The sequence below is a fragment of the Pleurodeles waltl genome, chromosome 3_1 (assembly GCF_031143425.1).
Source record: "Pleurodeles waltl isolate 20211129_DDA chromosome 3_1, aPleWal1.hap1.20221129, whole genome shotgun sequence".
NCBI lineage: Eukaryota > Metazoa > Chordata > Amphibia > Caudata > Salamandridae > Pleurodeles > Pleurodeles waltl.
The window spans coordinates 525237482-525256956 of record NC_090440.1 but is presented as its reverse complement, the minus strand read 5'-3'; the positions used below and the strand labels follow the sequence as shown (position 1 = coordinate 525256956).

General features: G+C 42.6%; 1 protein-coding gene across 1 annotated transcript in view; it reads left to right on the top strand.

Annotated features, from left to right (window-relative positions):
* Nucleotides 1–19475, top strand: part of PCSK6 (proprotein convertase subtilisin/kexin type 6) — a 1406757-nt gene that overhangs the window by 937156 nt on the left and 450126 nt on the right. The window contains exon 7 of the mRNA XM_069222809.1: nucleotides 1236–1408. Within this exon, the coding sequence (XP_069078910.1) occupies nucleotides 1236–1408 (173 nt within the window). The remainder of the gene's footprint in view (nucleotides 1–1235; nucleotides 1409–19475) is intronic.

The window sequence follows — 19475 nt, the reverse complement described above, 5'->3', positions numbered from 1 at the left end:
CGAAAAGAAGTGGGTCCTTGGACTCTTAATTTTCTGATTTATTAGAAGCAGGATCCAGACTTGAGGGTCAGCTGAGTTGAAAAGAGGTACAGCCTAGATCTCCTAGACTTCACAGTTTCCTGCTTAAGACTTTAAAAGCATTCTTGTAGCCAGTGATCGATGAACATTAGGCAATTGGCAATGGCAGAATTACTCTGTGGTTCATTTTCCAAGCAGATATAGAAGTGTATGTTCTGGGTGGACTTCTGGAAATTGACTTTATACTGATCTAGGAATTAAGAGAGGAGGCGTAGGAAGCAACTAAACAATACCAGGTAGTGAGATGATCCCTGAGAATTGGCCGAATGACCTGTGAGAGTGGGGATCCTGTGATACAGGCCACAGCTATCATTGATGCAGCAGGTGCAGTGGCACCAGGGCACAGAGCCTAGCCTACTGTGTGGAAACTCTGACACACTGCGGTCTAGTTCTTTGTGATTAGAGAGGTAAACGCATCCAGTTCTCAATGAACCACTGTATGACAACACAATATATCATTCAGAACGATATTCCCTTGTTTGGTGCTTTTTTCCTGCTGTGCCTTATTTGCTGGTATCTGGTCTGTAAACAAAATGCCTAGCTTGGTGCCGTAAACGAGTCTCATGTTGTGCACGTCCTTAACATGAATGGCGCAATTACAGCTCACACTATCCTCATGCTCAGCCTGTTCCCGGATTGCACAGTGTTTATACATAGCATAATTCCAACCAGGCGTGGAATTGGAGTCTCACATAAGCGCTTTATTATCCGGTCAAAAACACAAAACAAGCAGTGTCGAGTATTTATAACTCAAAAGATTTCAAGAAATGCCCCTGATGAACTAACTCAGCACAGATTTTGTTGTTTTGATGAACTCTCCCCGCAGCTGTCTTAGATCACTGGTTCCCTCTTCTTCACGAGGAAAAACGCAGCTGGGAGAATTCCGCCGAGTGCAGAACTCGCTCAGCGCCGCTTAAATTCATTCCCATCACTTGCAATTAAATCAGAAAATAACAGAAAAGGGAGCGTAGAAAGGGGCTTCCGAAAATACCTCCACAGCGCTCGTTAGTCTGCAAATAGTTATATTGTGTTGGGCTATTCAGACTTTGAAGCAGTCCTTCGGTTTCTCAGCAGCTTCCGACAAAGGCCTTTGATTGCAATTACCGCACTTTCATAAAGCCAGCGCGCCCTAATGTCCCCTGCTTTTGTGCTTGTAGGCATCCGTATGTTAGACGGGGATGTCACAGACGTCGTGGAGGCGAAGTCGCTTTGCGTGCGGCCCGACTACATTGACATTTACAGCGCGAGCTGGGGGCCCGATGACGACGGCAAGACGGTGGACGGTCCCGGCCCGCTGGCCAAGCACGCTTTTGAGCAAGGCATTAAAAAGGTGAGCGGGGAAAATAGAAAAACACACTGAAGGGTGTGTGTGGGGGTGGGGGAGGAGTGCACAGGTAACAGACCGCGGGTGGATCGTTTTCTGCATGATTAGGCTGGCGGTCACTTTCTTGGCACTTGTTCTAGACCATGGGTACTCGCAAATATTTTCCCAGGGGCCACAAAGTTTGGTCTGTGGTGGGACCAAGGGCCGCATGGATGCTAACATCATGCCGCTCAAAGGGGGGGAGGGGCTCTGGGTGGGGAGGGTTTGTGGCGTAATGGTGGGGATAGGGTGGAGATAGGGGGCAGCAAAACATATAGCTCTAGTGGCTGAATCGCACAATGTGAAACCAGAAAAACTGGCATTAATCCCAGCTTCCCCACTTTACCAAACTGTGTGATCCTGGCAATTGTTTTATTTCAGGTTCCATTCTTTTTCTTCATTATTGTATGTAGGAGGACCTCACAATGCATGACCTTGGTATGTGCGCTGTGTAAACCTTTCTTCTGTGTTTGATTTAATAAATTATAAAGTTGTTCATGTATAATAGCAAATCAGGCCAATCAAAGAGTGCAGATAACAACTGACTTGCCTCTTAGTTCACTATTGGCATTGTTATGAAGGTGGGGGAAAGAATGAAAGTTTCTGAATTTATGTTTGAAATCTCTTGTTTACTTCTCCATGCACTGATATAATCTTATGTACTTCGATTAAATGGTTCTGTGTGTAAATGAAATACACTTTTAGATTTTTTAAGAACACTTATCATACTTGTAGACATTTGCTGCAGGATTTCTTAAAGAATGAAAGTGTTCCTGCAGTTAAAGCAGTGCAGGACAAATTCCTTACTTCCTTTCTTTATCTTTAATCATGTTTAAATAAAGTGTCCTCTGTTAAATAGAGTAAACAGCAGCCCAGTGCTATTGCTGCCCTCGGGGCCGCCGTATGTAAAGGTCAAAAGGGCCATACTTTGAGTATCACTGTTCTAGACGGACTTTAAGGCAGTGTCCCATAATCGTGCCCCCATTACATGTGGAAAGTCCATGCGTACATTGGACGTCCTAAACTTAAAGTGCAGCCCGGTCCCAAAAGCGCCGTGCCAGGCTAGACGTTCATGCTAGTTCTCTGAGTGCCAGTACATTGAGTGGTAGTAATCCCAGTTATTTCCAGTGTTTAGAAACAAAGCAAATATGCTATGAAGTGCTATATAAAACATGGTATGCTCATGCTTATTTTTTGTTATTAACCTTTTCCTGTTGTCGGCCAGTAGCTCTTTCATGGCTGCGGTGCAGAGACGTTTTCAGGTATGGACAAAATAGACAATTGCTCAGGACCCCCCCATGCATGGGCCCGCCCAGGTGACTGAGCTTTCCGTGTCTTTGACCTCTTGCTATTCTGTTGTCTAATCAAACCTCCCTCCCTGCCTATCTCCGCTACCTCTAACTCTGTCTCACAAACCAGTGTTACATCAAAACTATTTGAGGTCCCGTTAAAGAAGTATTTTACCTGGTTTTATGTTACCATGTTAAATCGCAACATTCGATTTAGTATTGTTTGGCATCATGTGGGCCTGAATCTGGTAATACATTTAAAAATTGTTCCTAACCGGTCCCAGTACCTCATCGGTATAGTGACGAAGTTTCTTCTCGCTGTTTTTCGAGACGCGAGAGTAACGGGATGTTCAAGGACATGTATTGAGGTGTCAACTTCAGTGGCTTAATAGCTTTAAAGCGATTGAGGTAATGGGATCGCTTAAGAATGTGAGGATCGTATGTGTATAACGGATCGGGATTGAACCAACAATGAGTGAAATCGAGTAACCATATGCTTCATTGGTGGACAAATAATTCTAAATGCCCTGAGAAAGTTCACACGAGACGAACTAAATGCGTTGGCCGTCTTGTTTATATCGCCAAAGAAAATAAAAATGATTTGGAATACATGTAATCTGGATTCGGACTTGTGTTTGAATGGATTGTGATTTAGTGATGCACTACCATCTGCAAAAGTTTCATTCAGTTTGACCTGTGGGTCGCACCTTGGAAGCAGCAGGTGCCTTAGTCTAGTGCACATACCAGGACTACATTTGGACTAATATTTAGGACAAGGGGCAGGTGCGGTGTTGAGTGACTCGCTGCTCTGGTCTGTTGATTGGTACTCATGCACAATGTTGCTTGTTTTCTGAAGGTGTTGGAGTAGGTATGTAGTCTTATCCTCTATGACCTCGAATAGGAAGGGGGGCTGGATATTTGCTTGCATTTAGACATGTTTCTGGGGATCCACTTTTGTGTTTCAGTTTTAAGTTGGAATAGCCTGCTTAATGTCTCTGAGTGTACCCCAAAGACAGAAATCAATTATTAATTCAACAATATATGGATGAAGATAGTGGTATGGTACTTAATTATGACTCCTGGGCAGGTATTAGTTGGGATGTAAGACACTGTGATCTTCTCTGTTATTTCAAACACCAGGTGCTATTCATTGAAAGATGGATGAAACGATGCCTGTGGCTTCGATGGTAAGATGGGTTAAAGAAAGATTTTTGTTGGGGTTGTCCTGAATAGTGTTCTAAATTTTCTTGATCTTTACCCCAACGAAGAATAGAATATGTTGATAGTGTTGGAGATAAGGTTGCTGAGCATTATTAGTTGCTTATTCCTTAGCACTCTAGCTGCCTACACAATGTGTTGTGCAGTAGTTTATCCACTGGGAAATTGTGCTAGCCAGTACTGAAGTTCACTAATGTTTAAATTACGTTGGTCTGCAGAATTGACAAGAAATTATTGCCTGCATTGAATTTATAACTACTGATTCCTCTGAGTTTTGCGATTCAACATGAGTTATCAAGCATATTCCAGCTGTAGCAGACTGAGGCCCTAATAGAGGCCAAGATTCATAGATATGTTTCTCTGAGTAGGTGTGACTTAATTTTCACTTACTCCTGGAACTCCTTGGGTAAGCAGCACTTGGATCAGACCGTTTGACAACAGAATAATTCTACCAGGTTTTTACTAACCTTGTGCACAGGATCCAATTGAAAGCAATGCTATTTTTATTTCTCAGAATCTTCTTCTGCATGATGCGCAACATCACCCGCCTGCACTATATTTGTTTGTTTGCTCAGGGGTCAGTTTCTGATGATAGTTTGAACTGCAGGGCCAGGAAATTAATGAAATGAATGTCAAGCAGGCTCCATGTTTTTTTTAGATTGCGTGATACTCACATTTTGTTTTTTACAAACTCTCAAATTGGGAATTTGTGGAAAACAATTAAATGCAGTGACCCTGATAAAAAAAAGTTTCTGGCTGCCTGCGGGCACCAGTGTTTGCTGTGCCCAGGATGTATCCGGGCATAGTAAATATGCACCAGAATCACTGTAGTTGTAGGGCAGGCCTCCAGATGCATAAAAGACAGTGACCCTGTGGCAGAGGTTGACAGGTATCTGCCTTTGACCACAAATAAATACACCACTCACGGCTAATCAGTGATTCCCAGTCGAGGTCATATAGCTTTCCGATTTGCATCATGTCACCATGGACCTTTTGGAGCGCATGAGGGAAAGTTTGGCATTTGTAGTTTGAATTGTATGGGACATGTTGATGAGGTGCGTAAGTTTGGATAATATGATGAGTGCGTAGTGTGCTGAGTGTCACTGACATAAGCATGGGTATTGCAGTGAATGTGGAAATAGCTGCACATACAGGTAATTCCCATGTTTTGGGGCGACCACTATCATCAGTGGAGACTACCGTTGATGTGCATCAGTGGGTTGATTGTGGCATATCGAGCTTACTATGTGGCACCTGTGGAGCCAGACCATTGGAGGCACTGTTAAACCACCAGTGAGTGTTCTATTGAGTCTACCCAGGAGAAACAGGTGAACAGCAGTAAAGCAACCTGTTGGAGGCACTGTTAAACCACCAAGGAGCATAATATGGAACCTACCTAGGAGCTACAGAGGAATATCCCATTGGAAGCCACAGTTATACCACTATGGTGCATTGCATGGCACTTAAAACAGGAGCAACAGAGGAGAAATATATTGGGGGCACTTTTAAACCACCCAGGAATCTTATATGGAGTCTTCCCAGGGATAGTTGTGTATCAACCTATTTGAATCAACAGTAAACCACAAAGGACTATTATATAGGGCCTACTAGATGCAAAAAAGGAACTACTTAGGATTGACAGCGGCGCATTGTATTGGAGTCACTGTTAAACCAGAAAGTAGTATTATCTGATGTCTGGCCAGAGGTGACAGAGGAGCAACTCCTTGAAGACACAGTTAAACTACCAATAGAATTATGTACGGTGTTTACTGATGATCCATTGAGGGAGGCAAGGTTCAAAGAGTCAGATGAGAGATGTAGAGGCATTGATGGTGGCTTCCAATCCCACCTAGCCCCATAAAGTAAAAATAGGAAAGGCGGCATAGGAAGATGCCCTCAACCTTCCACCCTTCACCTTGATGTCTTGGCTGGATTCTTTCGTTAGTTAATATACACAAGTTGCAGCTGTGAGGGTGTTTCCAAAAGTTGCGATAGGCTTTCACACAGGTGCTTTTTTGTCCCATTGTGAACTCCTAATTATGATTGAAAAAGGTTTAGACGCTGTTTGTATTATCACACACATTTTCACTATTACCCCACTTATAAGTGCAAAAAAAACAGTTCCCAGGCCTTTAACACTGTAAAGCACCTCAGAGTGTCACTATGATCACTTACCTTTTGTGAAGACATGATGTGTTTTCACTTTCACTAGCGACTCAGAAAGAACCAACATTGTCAAGTCCTTCTGACTATAGACATGTCAGTAACAACAAAAAAGTAAATCTCACCTGCATCTCTCACAACTTTCTCAAAGGAGAGTCAAGTGATTACCATTTCACTTGAAGCACATGACTAGGTGAAGCTGACAATTGGTCTTTGTGCATTGCGCCTGGATAGTCAGAAACGGGGAAAAGATGTTGGTTGGATGGACCATGTCTGACTTGATAGGGGGTGGAGCTGTCACCTAGTCACCTACCACACTTGCACATCACAAAGGTTCTGCATTAGCACACTCACGAAGGGTATCAACCGAATCCTTTGTATCCCCAAACATGCCAAGGCAGAGAGGAAGGAAATTCCAAATACCTTTGAGGGTGGAAACCTCTAGAAACCTTTCCTACTTCAAAACTGGCACCAGGTATAAATAGTGGGCTCTTGGCCCCAATTCTTCAGTACACCTCTGGACCTGTGGACTGCTACTCTTCTGGGCTGCTACTATGTTGCCCTGCTGCTTGAGTGAGAAGGACTGGACCTGCACCTTTAACACAGACCACCAGAGTGATCCCAAGGGCTAGTTGGCTGGCCTCCTGATTAGAGCCTCAGGGACCGAAAAGGTCCAACACATCTTGAACCCTGCACCTCGACTCTGCCTGCTGTGAGTCCTAACCCCTCCAAGTGGTGCCTTCCCAATCCTGGACCTTTGGAAGTGGGGCTGAAATTGCTCTGCCAAGCCCAGCTGTGGTTCCCATCGGAACTGACATGAAGCAATACAAAGTGACACGAAGCCCGCATAGCCTTACCGCACAGCAGCTGGCCTCATTGGAATCGACTCAAAGTGACACAAAGCCATGCATATCCTTGCTGCACATCTGCCAGCTTCACGGGAACCAACGCAGAGTGACCAAAATCTCCCCGCACAGCTTACCAAAACCAATGCAGAGCATTGTAAAGTCCCACAAAGCGTCAACATATAGCTTCATAGAAACAGACGCCGATCAACGCAAAGCCACACAATTCAACACTGCAAGGACTGCGCATCAAGGACATAATGTACTTTGTTCAACTTGGCCCCTGTGTCCAGCCGGTGGTTCACCACGGTGTGCCTGAACTTGTGATTTAGTCGCAATTGGCGTAACCAGATAACCACACTTAATGCTTTTTTTGCACGAATTTTACTTGTCATTAAAATTGCATATCTCCAGTTCTACTGATTTGATTTTTGGTCTCAAATAATTTGTTACATTTTACTCTTATTTTTCTAAATTGGTGTGGTATTTTTCTTGAGTTGTGTCTTCACGTTATTGCTGTTTGTATGCTGCATAAATACTTTATACCTTGCCTCTGAGTTCAGACTGACTGCTTTTGTGCCAAGCTACTAGAGGGGTGAGCCAAGGTTAATTTGGGGTTTTCTTGTGTTTAACCCTGAAAAGAATTGTGGTTGATGCTTGAGTAGAGTTTCACCCCCCTCAACCTGTAACACAGTTTCCCTCAATCTCCATGCCCATAGTCCTCTTTTAGTCCCACTCTTTGGTTTCTCGGCCCTTTGTCCACTGCCTTTCCATGGCTACTCATTTCATTATGCAGAGTTCAAAGCTATTTTAATTGGGATTGCAGGGAGAGGAGTATACTTGAATAGACCAAAAAGTAACAAGGAATCCACTACAGGAAAAAAATGTCTAACAGGATATTTGTATATTATTTAATTATTGTAAATGTACATGCATTTGACACTTGGTGATACACCCTCTCTTCTCCATAATATACATAATACTCTAATCTGTACATCAATATCATCCATTCAAAATCAGAGTTGGTCACATATCTTTACAAATTATTTTCCATTGGTGTCCTATTGTAGACGCCATCTAGGTGCTGTAGTAGTCCACATTCTAAGCACTGAAGTAGCCAACACATGTTTTGCGGAAACTCCTCTTTTTCACGGTTAAAGATAATAGCGAAAGAAAAAAAAAAATCCAAACAACAAAGCAAGAAAAAGAAAGAAAGAGAAAAAATATAACATCAACAGCCTGTGAAGAACGGAGACAAAAAGAAACAAACAGAAAACAGCATACACATTCGGGAAAGTATGAAAATATGCAGACAGACACCTGAGAGCCAAGGCCTAAGTCCAAATGCCCAACTCAGTGACAAAACACGTGCTTCCTGAGCCTTGCCACATCGACCAATGTACACAAGAAGATAAGCTATATTAAAAAGAATCTACAAACAAAGCTTACCAAAAACAAAAACAGAATCGTAAATGTCAATAACGTCTTCTCTGTTTCCACATTGCTTAGAGATATATGCATCAGTTACCATCAGATCTGGTATGTTTCAATATCCAAACCGCTCACTGTGAAGACAAATGACAACGCAACCACTCAATTCAGATACCAATGTGCACAGAGAGTGAAAGCTATAAAACTATTCAACTCAATACGACCTCAAGTACAAATTATAAATAGACCGACAAATATAACTTACCCAAGCACTAAGGAATTTAATATGAATACGTCTTTTTAGTGTTCTCTTTTTTTAAGAATACGAGCATCATATACCTTCTGAACTGTTATGTCTCAAAAACAACCTAAGTAATTCCTAGACATGAAAAACAGAAAACACCTTAACCCCTTGTACAATTTGCAGAAACCTAGAGCCTTGCAAACACATCATACAACACGAAAACCTGCTTGTAGTTGGAGCGGGCAAACATGCTCAATTGCCACTTGCATCTAAGTATCTGGGTTTATGTCCCCTATCGTGCAGCGCATTAAAAGTAAACACCGCGTCCAAGTAGGTACTAACAACCATAGCTCTCTCGATAGTGTGAACAGAATAAGACAAAAGCCTTACATTAGACCCCCGAATTCCCTGGCCCTCAAACACATACCAGAAATCACGCTTCCACATAAACCTCCTTGCCTGACTCCGCAAAGACATGAAATATGCATTAGCGCCCTATTTAAGTCGTACCGCCCATCCATTCAAGGTCCCAAACTTATTGGCGCCTGGAATGACCACTTTTGATAGGTTGATTGGAGATTTTACAAACGTCTACCCTTTTGCGTGGAACAGATAAATCCCAGAATGGAGCAAGTGGCTCCACCAAACAGCATAATACTGTCAGAGCATCATAAAGGAGGGGATGTCTACATAGCTTATCAGTTACATAAAAATTATTCCAAACTAAACATGCAATTAAGCTCTTTCAATATAACAAAAATAATTAATTTGACTAAGAAATATTGTACCACATGGGCGAGCGCAGCCTCGAACTCCCAAAAAATGACACCACAACTTCCATTCCTAACCGTTATGCTATATAAGCAGAATAGAGCAAATTCCCAGAGTTCCACTCATTGGAGCTCATCCATGAAGACTGATTGACAAAGAAGCCTGTTATTCACAAAGCGACATACAAACCACCACATGGCAAAAAATGAAGGGTGTTAATCCCATAATACATCAGTTGAATTAGAGAGTATTCCAAAAAGAGCCCACACTTTTCAAACTCCTTGGATATATTAATACAAATGAATATCTCTAGAAAAATAATTTCGCCTGGGAGAACGCTGGCACGAATTAACAAGTACGACAATCAGGCTTCCGTTTCTTACCATCGTGCTACATGGACAAACTACTCAACAATCAATCACTCAAAAGTTCACATATTAGGGCTTGCAAATAAACAATATTCAACAAAATATGAACCAGCTAGAGAAAGAGAAAAGATACAGCAGTGCGAATAGCACTGCCTCTGACCTCTGAGTATGGATATAATTAAACTGGAAATCACTTCAAGTGTCTGTGTCTGATTGCCAATCTCATATGTTCTGCAAGCAAACAGACCATAGCACAATCAAAAGGCATGAACATTAGATCCCTGCGATTTATCACTCAGAGATCCTCAGGACGAAATATTCTCTACAAATCCAAGACTAGACAGACCCTAAGTATATTCCCCTGACAGAGCACCAGAAATATAGAAAAGAAAAATCAAAGACAAACCAATGACGTAGAAAAACAAGAGTCACAGACGGAACAAAGACTAATACATTTAAGTAACAGTCCTAATTTCAATGTGATAGACAGGAGGGTTTAATGTCGAATACACAATTTAACCGATGTGAAAATAATGCAGAGTTCTCATGTAGCATAATTATAACATAGAAAAGCATACACATAACTAATCCAACTACTGACAAACAGATGACCCTACTAACTGTTTAGAATAGTATACATTTCCGAGTCAACATTCAGCCCATATTGTACAGTTTGTAAACAATTAGTCCACCAGCTCTCCTTGCGGCATAATTTCAAACCCCTATCACCACCCCTATGGTGAGCTGGAATATGATCAATGCCCATTAGTGAAATTTGACGTAATTGATCTAAGTGGTGATTGTTCTGGAAATGTACCGCCAAAGGCAATCTAGGATCAGCATGTCTAAATGCTCCCAAATATTCACCCCATCTGATTTTCAGTGCTAGTTTCATTCAAAACACATATTGAAGTTTGCACATACATATAAAGACATAAATACAGTATGTTGTATTGCAATTCATGAAGTTTCTAATCTGAAAGCATCTGGAGCCATCATGGTTATGAAATGCAACCGCTTTATCATTGACATATTGGCAGCAGGAACGATTACCACATATGTGACTACCACTTGGATTTGGGTTCAAGCATGTGTTTTCAGAAGCTCCTGAGTATCTTGTAGTATGGTTAGGACTCAGTATCTTTTTAAAAGTATCTGCCTTTCTATAAGTGACCCACGGGCACTTGGGAAGGACACAATTCAAGTCTGCGTCAAGCCTCAGAACATCCCAATGTTTCATCAAATATTTTATAGATTTACCTATTCTCCGCACAAACATGGTGATGAATCTAATCTCAGAATCTATAGTATATCTAGGTTTAACCTTTTTTGTTTCCACCAGTAGGGAAGTACAAAGCTAATTGATCTCTGACGTTGTCCATATTCCTCTGTACAGTTGTGGCAGCCATAGGCCACCTTGTTAACTATCGCAATCTTTGCTGGTTATCATCTATAGGCCTGTTGACATTGCTTGATTCACTATTTATGTGCGAACAGGCTAATGTTGTTCTTTGCTTTGTTATTACAGTTCAGTTTGTAGAACACCAGGCTTCAAATGTCCGAGACTCTTCTGTTAGAGATCAGGCAAAAAAGCATGGCCAATTTAATAGTCAAATCCTTTAAATCTATGGATTCACTTTCCATATGGATGTCCTTGGACCTCCTGAAGATGCAACCACATATGAAATTCATCATTATTAGTCATCCACAGGATTCTAAATTTAGCAAAGCCTGATGTGACAATTATGGTGTTGTTCTCTCCCTTAGCTAATGAAGTTAAATCTTTTGGCACGTGGACTTATTCACATGTCTCGTTTATTATATGCTTAGTAACTAAAGCTAAGGCCATACAGCATACCATCAATACACTTGGATCCTTTCTCCAGCCCAGCAACTTCTGTCAAATTTTGCAGTCCTTGGTAATAGCCAAAATTGACTAATGAATTCCTGTTTTGGCTGGCACTCCCTATATCCTTGCTAACAACTAGCCAGGTGTTTACCTGGCATGAGAAAGTAAGACAATATTCTCCATGTATTTTGGGATATCCACTGGCTTCCCTTTAAAGCCAGAAGAAAGTTCATACCAGCTTGTGTCACATATAAAGCAATATGCCTTAACCAACTTCAGTAACTTTGAGTTGCCCTCAGGTTATCTGGAAATGTGGTGGTGATGGTCATCCACTACCATAGCAACATCTCCAAGGTAAGAGACTGTTAGAAAAGGGGAAGGGATTAAAGCCAACTAGGAAAAAGAGGAAGCAGAATATGGGGGCCTTTCTTTTTATCGAAACCTCTGCTAGCCCTGTCCAAGCCTCATATATAGTACCAGTTCTCCCTTTGACTGGCCGATATTAATGCGGCTTCTGCATCTACATGCAGTCTCCATGTGGAAGCTGATGACCTGTTGTATCACTATGACTGCGTTCTCTACAGTGCAGCCCTTCTGTAGGTTCAGTAAAACTCCCCCTATTTTTGCTAGAATGAGTGCCTCCGTGTTTCTAATCCTGGTCCTAAAACTACATTCTAACCAAGATTATCTATCTGCTCACCTCGTACTCTGGGGATGCCTTTCTTAGTGCCTGACACGAGTGGTGCCAGACCTGGAGTCATCTCTCCTCCTAAATCGGTGTACAGTGGCTCTACCCTGACCCTGCAGCTACTACACTGGAATACTACAGAGCCAGTGGGCCCTCTCTGACACACTGCAGGCCTGAGTGATCTCTTTGTGCCTCCTGGACATGTGGACTACATTTGGCAGCACTGAGTGAAAAGCTGTACTAAATAGCACTGTCCATGTGCATCACTCCCTCAAGTGTAACACTGGTTAGCCAGGCCCATATTCGGGGTCCTAAGACATCTGAATGACGGGTATGGAAACAATATGTGGGGGAAACCTGCTTGCCATGTTTCTCCAAGATGCAAGTACTGGGAATCCAGTGCCATGAAGATATTCCTGACCCTCAAAGCTCAATTCACGCTGAGACAATGAAGGCAGGACACTGAAGAGTTGACAGGAACCTGTGATTTGAGGTGAGTCCACACTTTCATCTTGGTGATGATTCGAGTCCCTTAGTGGCCCATAGAGCCCACGTGTGGTGCGGATTGTGTAGTTTTCACCAAGGAAACTGCATAATACCATCTCTACCTTGGGTCACATTCGACCAGACAGTCCCCTAAATCGTTGTGAGATAGATAGCAGTGTAGCTTGTAGGTATATCACCTTTCTATGGCATCTCGCAGGGTAAAGAAGTGGCTTAAGATGTTCTGTCTCTGTTTAGGTTTAGAGAGACAACAGTTATGCAATATCAATACATGGCACTGTAGACTATTGATAGATTAAGAATGTTATCTCATCTGCATCAGTAGTTTCCAATGATAGGATTAACTGTACAGTTCCACATGTTCAAGATAATAAAGAGATACTGCACTCTCCCCAACACATGGTTGCATTATACCTCATACCGTGTGCATAAGGTGGGCTGCACCTCAGCTGTTTGATTCTTTTCAGTGGTGTTAGCACCCTACCTCTTGGATTTGCTGCCTTAGGGTTAAACGGGTGTTAGAGCCATCAGTCACTTTGGCTGTGATTAGGAGAACGCTGGATTTACTGTTATGTGCTGGTGCCTCTGACTGGAGTTCCATCTATTGAGTTAAGCCCCTCAGAATAGGAAGTGATCGTGAAGTCACACAGTACTGTGTAGAATTCGGCACTATAGACCGTATTCGTAGGGTTTAATGCACACATTTCTAAACGTTTCTTAGGTGGTGGTAAATGCATGCAGTGCTTGTGTGATGTAGTAGTTAAGGTAGGCGCATATGAAAAGGATGGGAGAAAAGGGAATGCAAGTTCTGGAAAGGGCCATTGCTTTCTTCCCCCTTGTCAGAGAGAAATGTTGCCAGGAATGGCTTCTGTTGTAGCCAAAACCTCATGCAATTTCATTGATTGGAATTTCTGGCTGCGAAACTCGGGCCCGGTGATTGGATCACCGAACCACTTGTGACCAGGCGCAGCATAGCGGTATCCTACACAAGAATACCACTCTGCCTGACTCGTAATCAGGTGGGAAGTGGGACAAGAGGTTAAAGGGTAAAATTGTGTCTTGGTTCATTAGTTTATTCTTTTATGGACACCACCCTAACACATGGTTAGAAACTAGGGGCCAGATGTATCATTCTTCACAATAGCGATTACCTAATTAGGATTTTTAGCAAATCGCAATTAAGGAATCGCTATTGGAATGTATGAAACTCCAGGAGTTTTAAACTGTGATTCGCAAGGGCTTGCAAATGGACCTATCTCATTAGTATTAATGAGGTAGGTCGTAATTTGCGATCCATTGAGAATGGCTTCAATCACAGGGATGGTGGCCTGCTGGGCTCAGCACACCACCATGTCTGTGATTGCTTTTCAATAAAGCACTCTTTTTTTTTTTTTTTCTTTTTTTTTTTTTTAGTGCAGCCCGTTTTCCTTAAAGGAAAACGGGATGCGTTTAAAAATGAAAAGTTTTCTTTTAATTTTTTAAGAGTAGGTAGTGGTCTCTGGGACCACTGCCTGCTCTTAAAACATGTTTTCGCATGCATATACAAAGGAGAACGGATCCCTTGGGAACCTCCTCCTCTTTGCGAATGGGTTACCACCAATTTGAAATTGGTGGTAACTGTGATTGTTTTGTGACCGCTTTCATGGTCAAAAACAATCATACATACCTCTGCGATTCGGTATTAGGAAGGGAAGCCCTTGACACACCCCTTACTAATACTGAATCGGTATGTAGTCGCAAATCCAATTTGCGATTCGGTAACAAGTTACTGAATCGCAAATTGGACTTGTTACATACCAAAATGCATTTTTGCGATCGCAAACGGCCTTTTGAGCTGTTTGCGATCGCAAAAATGTTTGATACATCTGGCCCTAAAAGTATTATTCGGGCACTTTGCCTGTCAGTACAAGTTGGTCAAATTTAGGTGTATGGACAGCGACGGCTGCAGTCACTGAAACCAGCAGAATCTCAGTGCCTAAATCTGGCCATTATGACCTATAGTGCCTGGAATGCGAAATAACTTTGCAGACCAAAAACATTAAGAACACTGTGACTAGCAAGCTGTAACTGCCTTGAATGTCACTACTGTGACCGTGGAGTTTCAAATGAATGAAAAAACTGAGATGATGAGAATCCCTTCCGGGAATACTCCAAAAAAGGTCACAAGGCATCACCTACCAACATCATTCCCATGCTTCATCATCAGGCTGCTCCTTCTTCACCCCTCGTATGTTCCAGGGGTGAAGGGGCTTCTGGTTTTTGGAGCTCTTGAATGGAGATCTTTTATATAGGTAGGGACGAGTATTGATTGGATTAAAATTGCCTATAGATTAACTGAGTCTCTTTGGTGTTGTTGCTGGGACTAACTGGATTGATGACAATGTTTGTCTGCTCTCCCCTGTAGACGTTGAGTCACACACAAGATACATAGATTTTGGTGGAGTGTGATGATGTCTGAGCTAGAATCTAGGAAGGAGTCTAGAAAGGTATTCTTGCAAGGGTGTGGTAAGCAGATAAGTGGCAAAAGGCAAAGAAAGTCGGGTCGGGTCAACAGGGCATCAGTAATTACTTGCATTCCAGTGTTGTATGGTCTTTGACCCTGATGGTTGGTAACATATTTTTAGGAACTACAGCTATTTCCTTATTGTGTTCATAGGTAGGAGATTGTTGAATAGGGTTAACTGTCCCTTAGAAATGGTGAAGCAGCTTGACGTGGAGGCGGTGGGTTAACAGGCACTTTGTGGATACCTGCACCAACTTAGTGGAATGCTGTGGTTGTCTCCGTTTTTCGGAAGGATTGGATTGCAGATTTTAAGTCCAGCGCCTTGCAGGGACACCAGGCAGATGGGCACTGTGAGTGAGTGAGTGATGGTAAGGTTGGCTACAAGTCTCATTATTCATGTGCCACTGACCATTAACTGTTGTTAATTTCCCTTCCACTCTTGGATGTATGGTGGGTCTGCAACAGACATTGATGCCATCTGTAGAAGACATTAAGGGTTGATTGAGCATTTGATCGATCGTAGTCATGTCCGGTGGATAGGGAGCTTTATAATTTAGCCTCAGGAGTCCATTCATGCATTTGCTACTTGGTTTCTGCGAGAGCAGGGGGTGCAGTTTGCGAGGACTCCCTTCCCGTTGTTTGAATTCTTTGCTCCTGCATGCTTGAGCCTTACCATCACAGCTGTGCAGGGGACTTGTAGCTCTGCACTCTTCACTGGCTGTTTATAAGGTGATTGAGCCAGAAACTGAAAAATAAATGACAAAGTTTGGGAAAGAATGGAAAAGGCCGTCAGGGCTTGGCAAAAACGAAGTACTAAATGATTTGTCATTATAAAGTACTTTAGCACGCGCACAGATTTATGTTGCTGCTGCGGAGAGATTACAACATGCTGCAGCGGGAAACAGATGGCAAACATTTGCTGAACCTCCCCAGCATTATGTTTGCTCCGCAGGAAAATCTGTATTTACCTTCCAGTGCCTAGCTCTCCACCTGCAGTGCTTGTGCGCTCTGCAGCTGATGAGAAGGTGCTTCTTTGATAATTGTATAATTTAAAGTAGTCATTTTATCATAACAAGAAGGCCAGACACCGCGTTGCTGCTGGCAGTGCTCTTCATCAGCCTTCTGCAGGTCCCCTGCGATTGGGAACTTGAGTCCTTGAGTCTGAGGAGATGGCAGTGAGATTGCAGCCCCTTGAATATAGCTCATGTGAAGTGTCTAGCTTTACGTGTGTAAGTTTAGGTTATATCTTGTAAAGTTATGTTAAGCTTTACTATGCCATGTTGTGGCATGTTATGCTATGCTATGTGATGTTGGAGTGATCTGCAACGCGTGCACTCTACCACCATTTATATCACCTTGCAACTTGCTGTCAGTTCCATAAAGCCATCCATCTATCATCTCTGTACGTCTGACAGTATAAACTTGTGAGCCATTAACAGGCCGATTCCAAGCCTAGATTGCCTTTTACTTTAGATCCAGATTTTGTGCAACTGGAAGGAGGACCTCCAACACTTGTCCTTAGATGAAAGCTGTGTTTCGAGTGGTGGGGATGATCATCATTTCTCACTGCTATTATCTTGTTAGTTCTCAGATGTCGACAATGCTAACGCATCCCGCTCTAGGTAATTTACTTAGTCTGGGACTCGTTTTAGGCCAATGAATCTTTTGACCCTGATTGGAGACACCTCAAGACGAGATAACTACTCAGCATATCAATCAATAAATGAATAGTCTCATCAATATTCACAGTAATAAATCAATCAAATTAGTTAATCACTTCAATATGAATTTGATGAGCGACGCAAGCTTTCAGCCATGAATAACCACACGAATTTAATGAGGATTATGAGATTTATTCCCTATTGATTACAATCTACTAGCAAGTTTATTAGTCTCAAAATCAGACAACACATCAACAATGTTATAATGTGGCAACTCGAATAAGATTTGAGCATGACAAAGATTATAAACATCAAAACGAAACACGGCATCAACATGTATCTACTTAGCAAAGTATCACTAGCGCATCTATTCAACACAGCAAAGATTCAGTAATTTTGTCTGTTTGCACAAAATATTAGTGAACTCCTTGACTAACCTCGAATTAGCATCAGCATGTTGGGCTTCATGCAAAAAATTTAGTAACACAAATTTGGAAAACGTCTGACTATGGTCTCAGTCAAAAGCAGTTGGTACCTAGAAAGGAAAGGCAAGCAGACAATTACAATTTCATCATCTTATAGTTACCCTCCATAATGGGTCAGCATACAGGGTCATTCTTCGTCCTCAGGACAGTAGTCGATTCGCCATCCGCCAGGAAGGAACAGCAAAGTCTCAGAAACTAGGGAGGAAATTTCTTCCCTCTTAAGGAGGAGAAGAAATAGATATCGGGCAAGACAACGTGAGGATGGTTTGAAGAATCAAGCAGCAAAGGCAAAGACGGAATGCCAGAGTAACAGCCCTCTAATGGCTCATGTCTCCTTGTAATGCGACGTTAAATTGAATTTGCCAGACAAATCTCTAATTTCCCATTGGTCGGTAGTTGGTGCACCACTATCTCTATCCAATAGTTGTGTGGTCACCTTACTAGAATTTTCACCTAAGACAGTTATCATACAGTTCATTGGCTCCTGTGCTTTACGTCTTCATCGTGTGAGATGGCAGGTAGAAAAAGTTACACGCACAACTCCAGTCAGTAGCTCCATTGTCTTTACCAGTTCAGGCGACCTTGTACCTGTTGCGAATTGCACTGTTGCATTAAACAAGAATGTCTCCTTGAGCAAGTCGGGTCTCATGAGAAAACACGCTAGGAAAAAACACATCAGCTAGGCCCAGACTCATGCTAACTAAGGCCTAATGATTTATTCAGCAAACCTTAACATATAACTCTTAATGCTAAAACAGAATCATACATTAGTACATTAATAATTCATTATTAATCAATTTCATTAGTCATCGTATACATTGGTGGCCACTCCCCGTGGGCACATTTCAAATGCATACATTAGAAACATATTAATGCATTTTCTATGCAGCTTGATTACACATGATTTTGCAAGCAGTTCATGTTAATTTTGATTATAAAAGCTACACTCCTACAACAACAGCAGAGGGGGTGGGTCAGGAGGCAGAATGACTGTGTATGTGTTTGTAGGAGTTTCTGTGGTGGTGTTAGCTTGTGTCTCCCTCCCACATATGGTTAGGAGCACAGGGAGGGTTCAGGTTGCATTTACTTTGAGGATTGAGGGGATCCCTTGGCTCCCTGTGGCACAAGCAGAGCATGAAGGACTAGACTGGTAGACAATTTCTATGCATTAGGGAGGCTTGTAACAAAAGCCACTGAACAAGCCAAGAACTGATTCAGAGTCCATTGCCAGCTGCGGAATGCTTGAAGAACGGGTTCACAGGGAGAGAAATGGCTTTAGAGTGAATGCAGACCTGCACTGTGAACACAAGGCTATGCAGAGTGTAAGAGCAGGTCACGTCAAACAGATAAATGGGGAAGAGATGGCCGAAGTGCCTCTACCTCTAAGTGGTGTAGAATTTGAGGATAAAGAGAGATTTCATACTTTTAGAGAGGCAGAGGGCAGCCGGCTGGAAGGCTTGTGGAAGGCATGAGCACCATATGCCTCCTAGACCAACACTAAACAAGCACGTGGTGGTGAACCAGCTAAGTTAAATAGCCCTGTAGGGACCATGGCCACTGCAAGATCTGAAGGGTGATTTTCCAGGATGTTCTTGAGTATGAAGCTAAAGGGGACTGCAGCAAAGCGCATATTACATGTCCTGCTAAAGAGACGTGTGGAGGCCATAAGACAGAGTCTTGGTTTCATGACCAGGCATGGAGATCACAGTGAGGGGCATAATGAGGATTCCACTGATGTGAGAGTTTAGAGGAAAAGTGCCTGAGAGTGTCAAAGGATTCAGACTGGAAGAACAGGGCAGGCAGCCTGACCGGGCGGAAGAGACTGGTGAAAACTTGTCCCTGAGGAAGGGGTAGAGGGCAAGAAGAGACCACTACCAGGTAGGAAAATGCTGTGAGGGAAGTCCAGTTGACACAGGAGGTCATGAGCCACAGGGGATAAAGGCTTTAATTTACAGCCAATAATAACTCCAGGGACACCACATGTGACAACGAGCTAAGTGGATAGGAAGGCCATT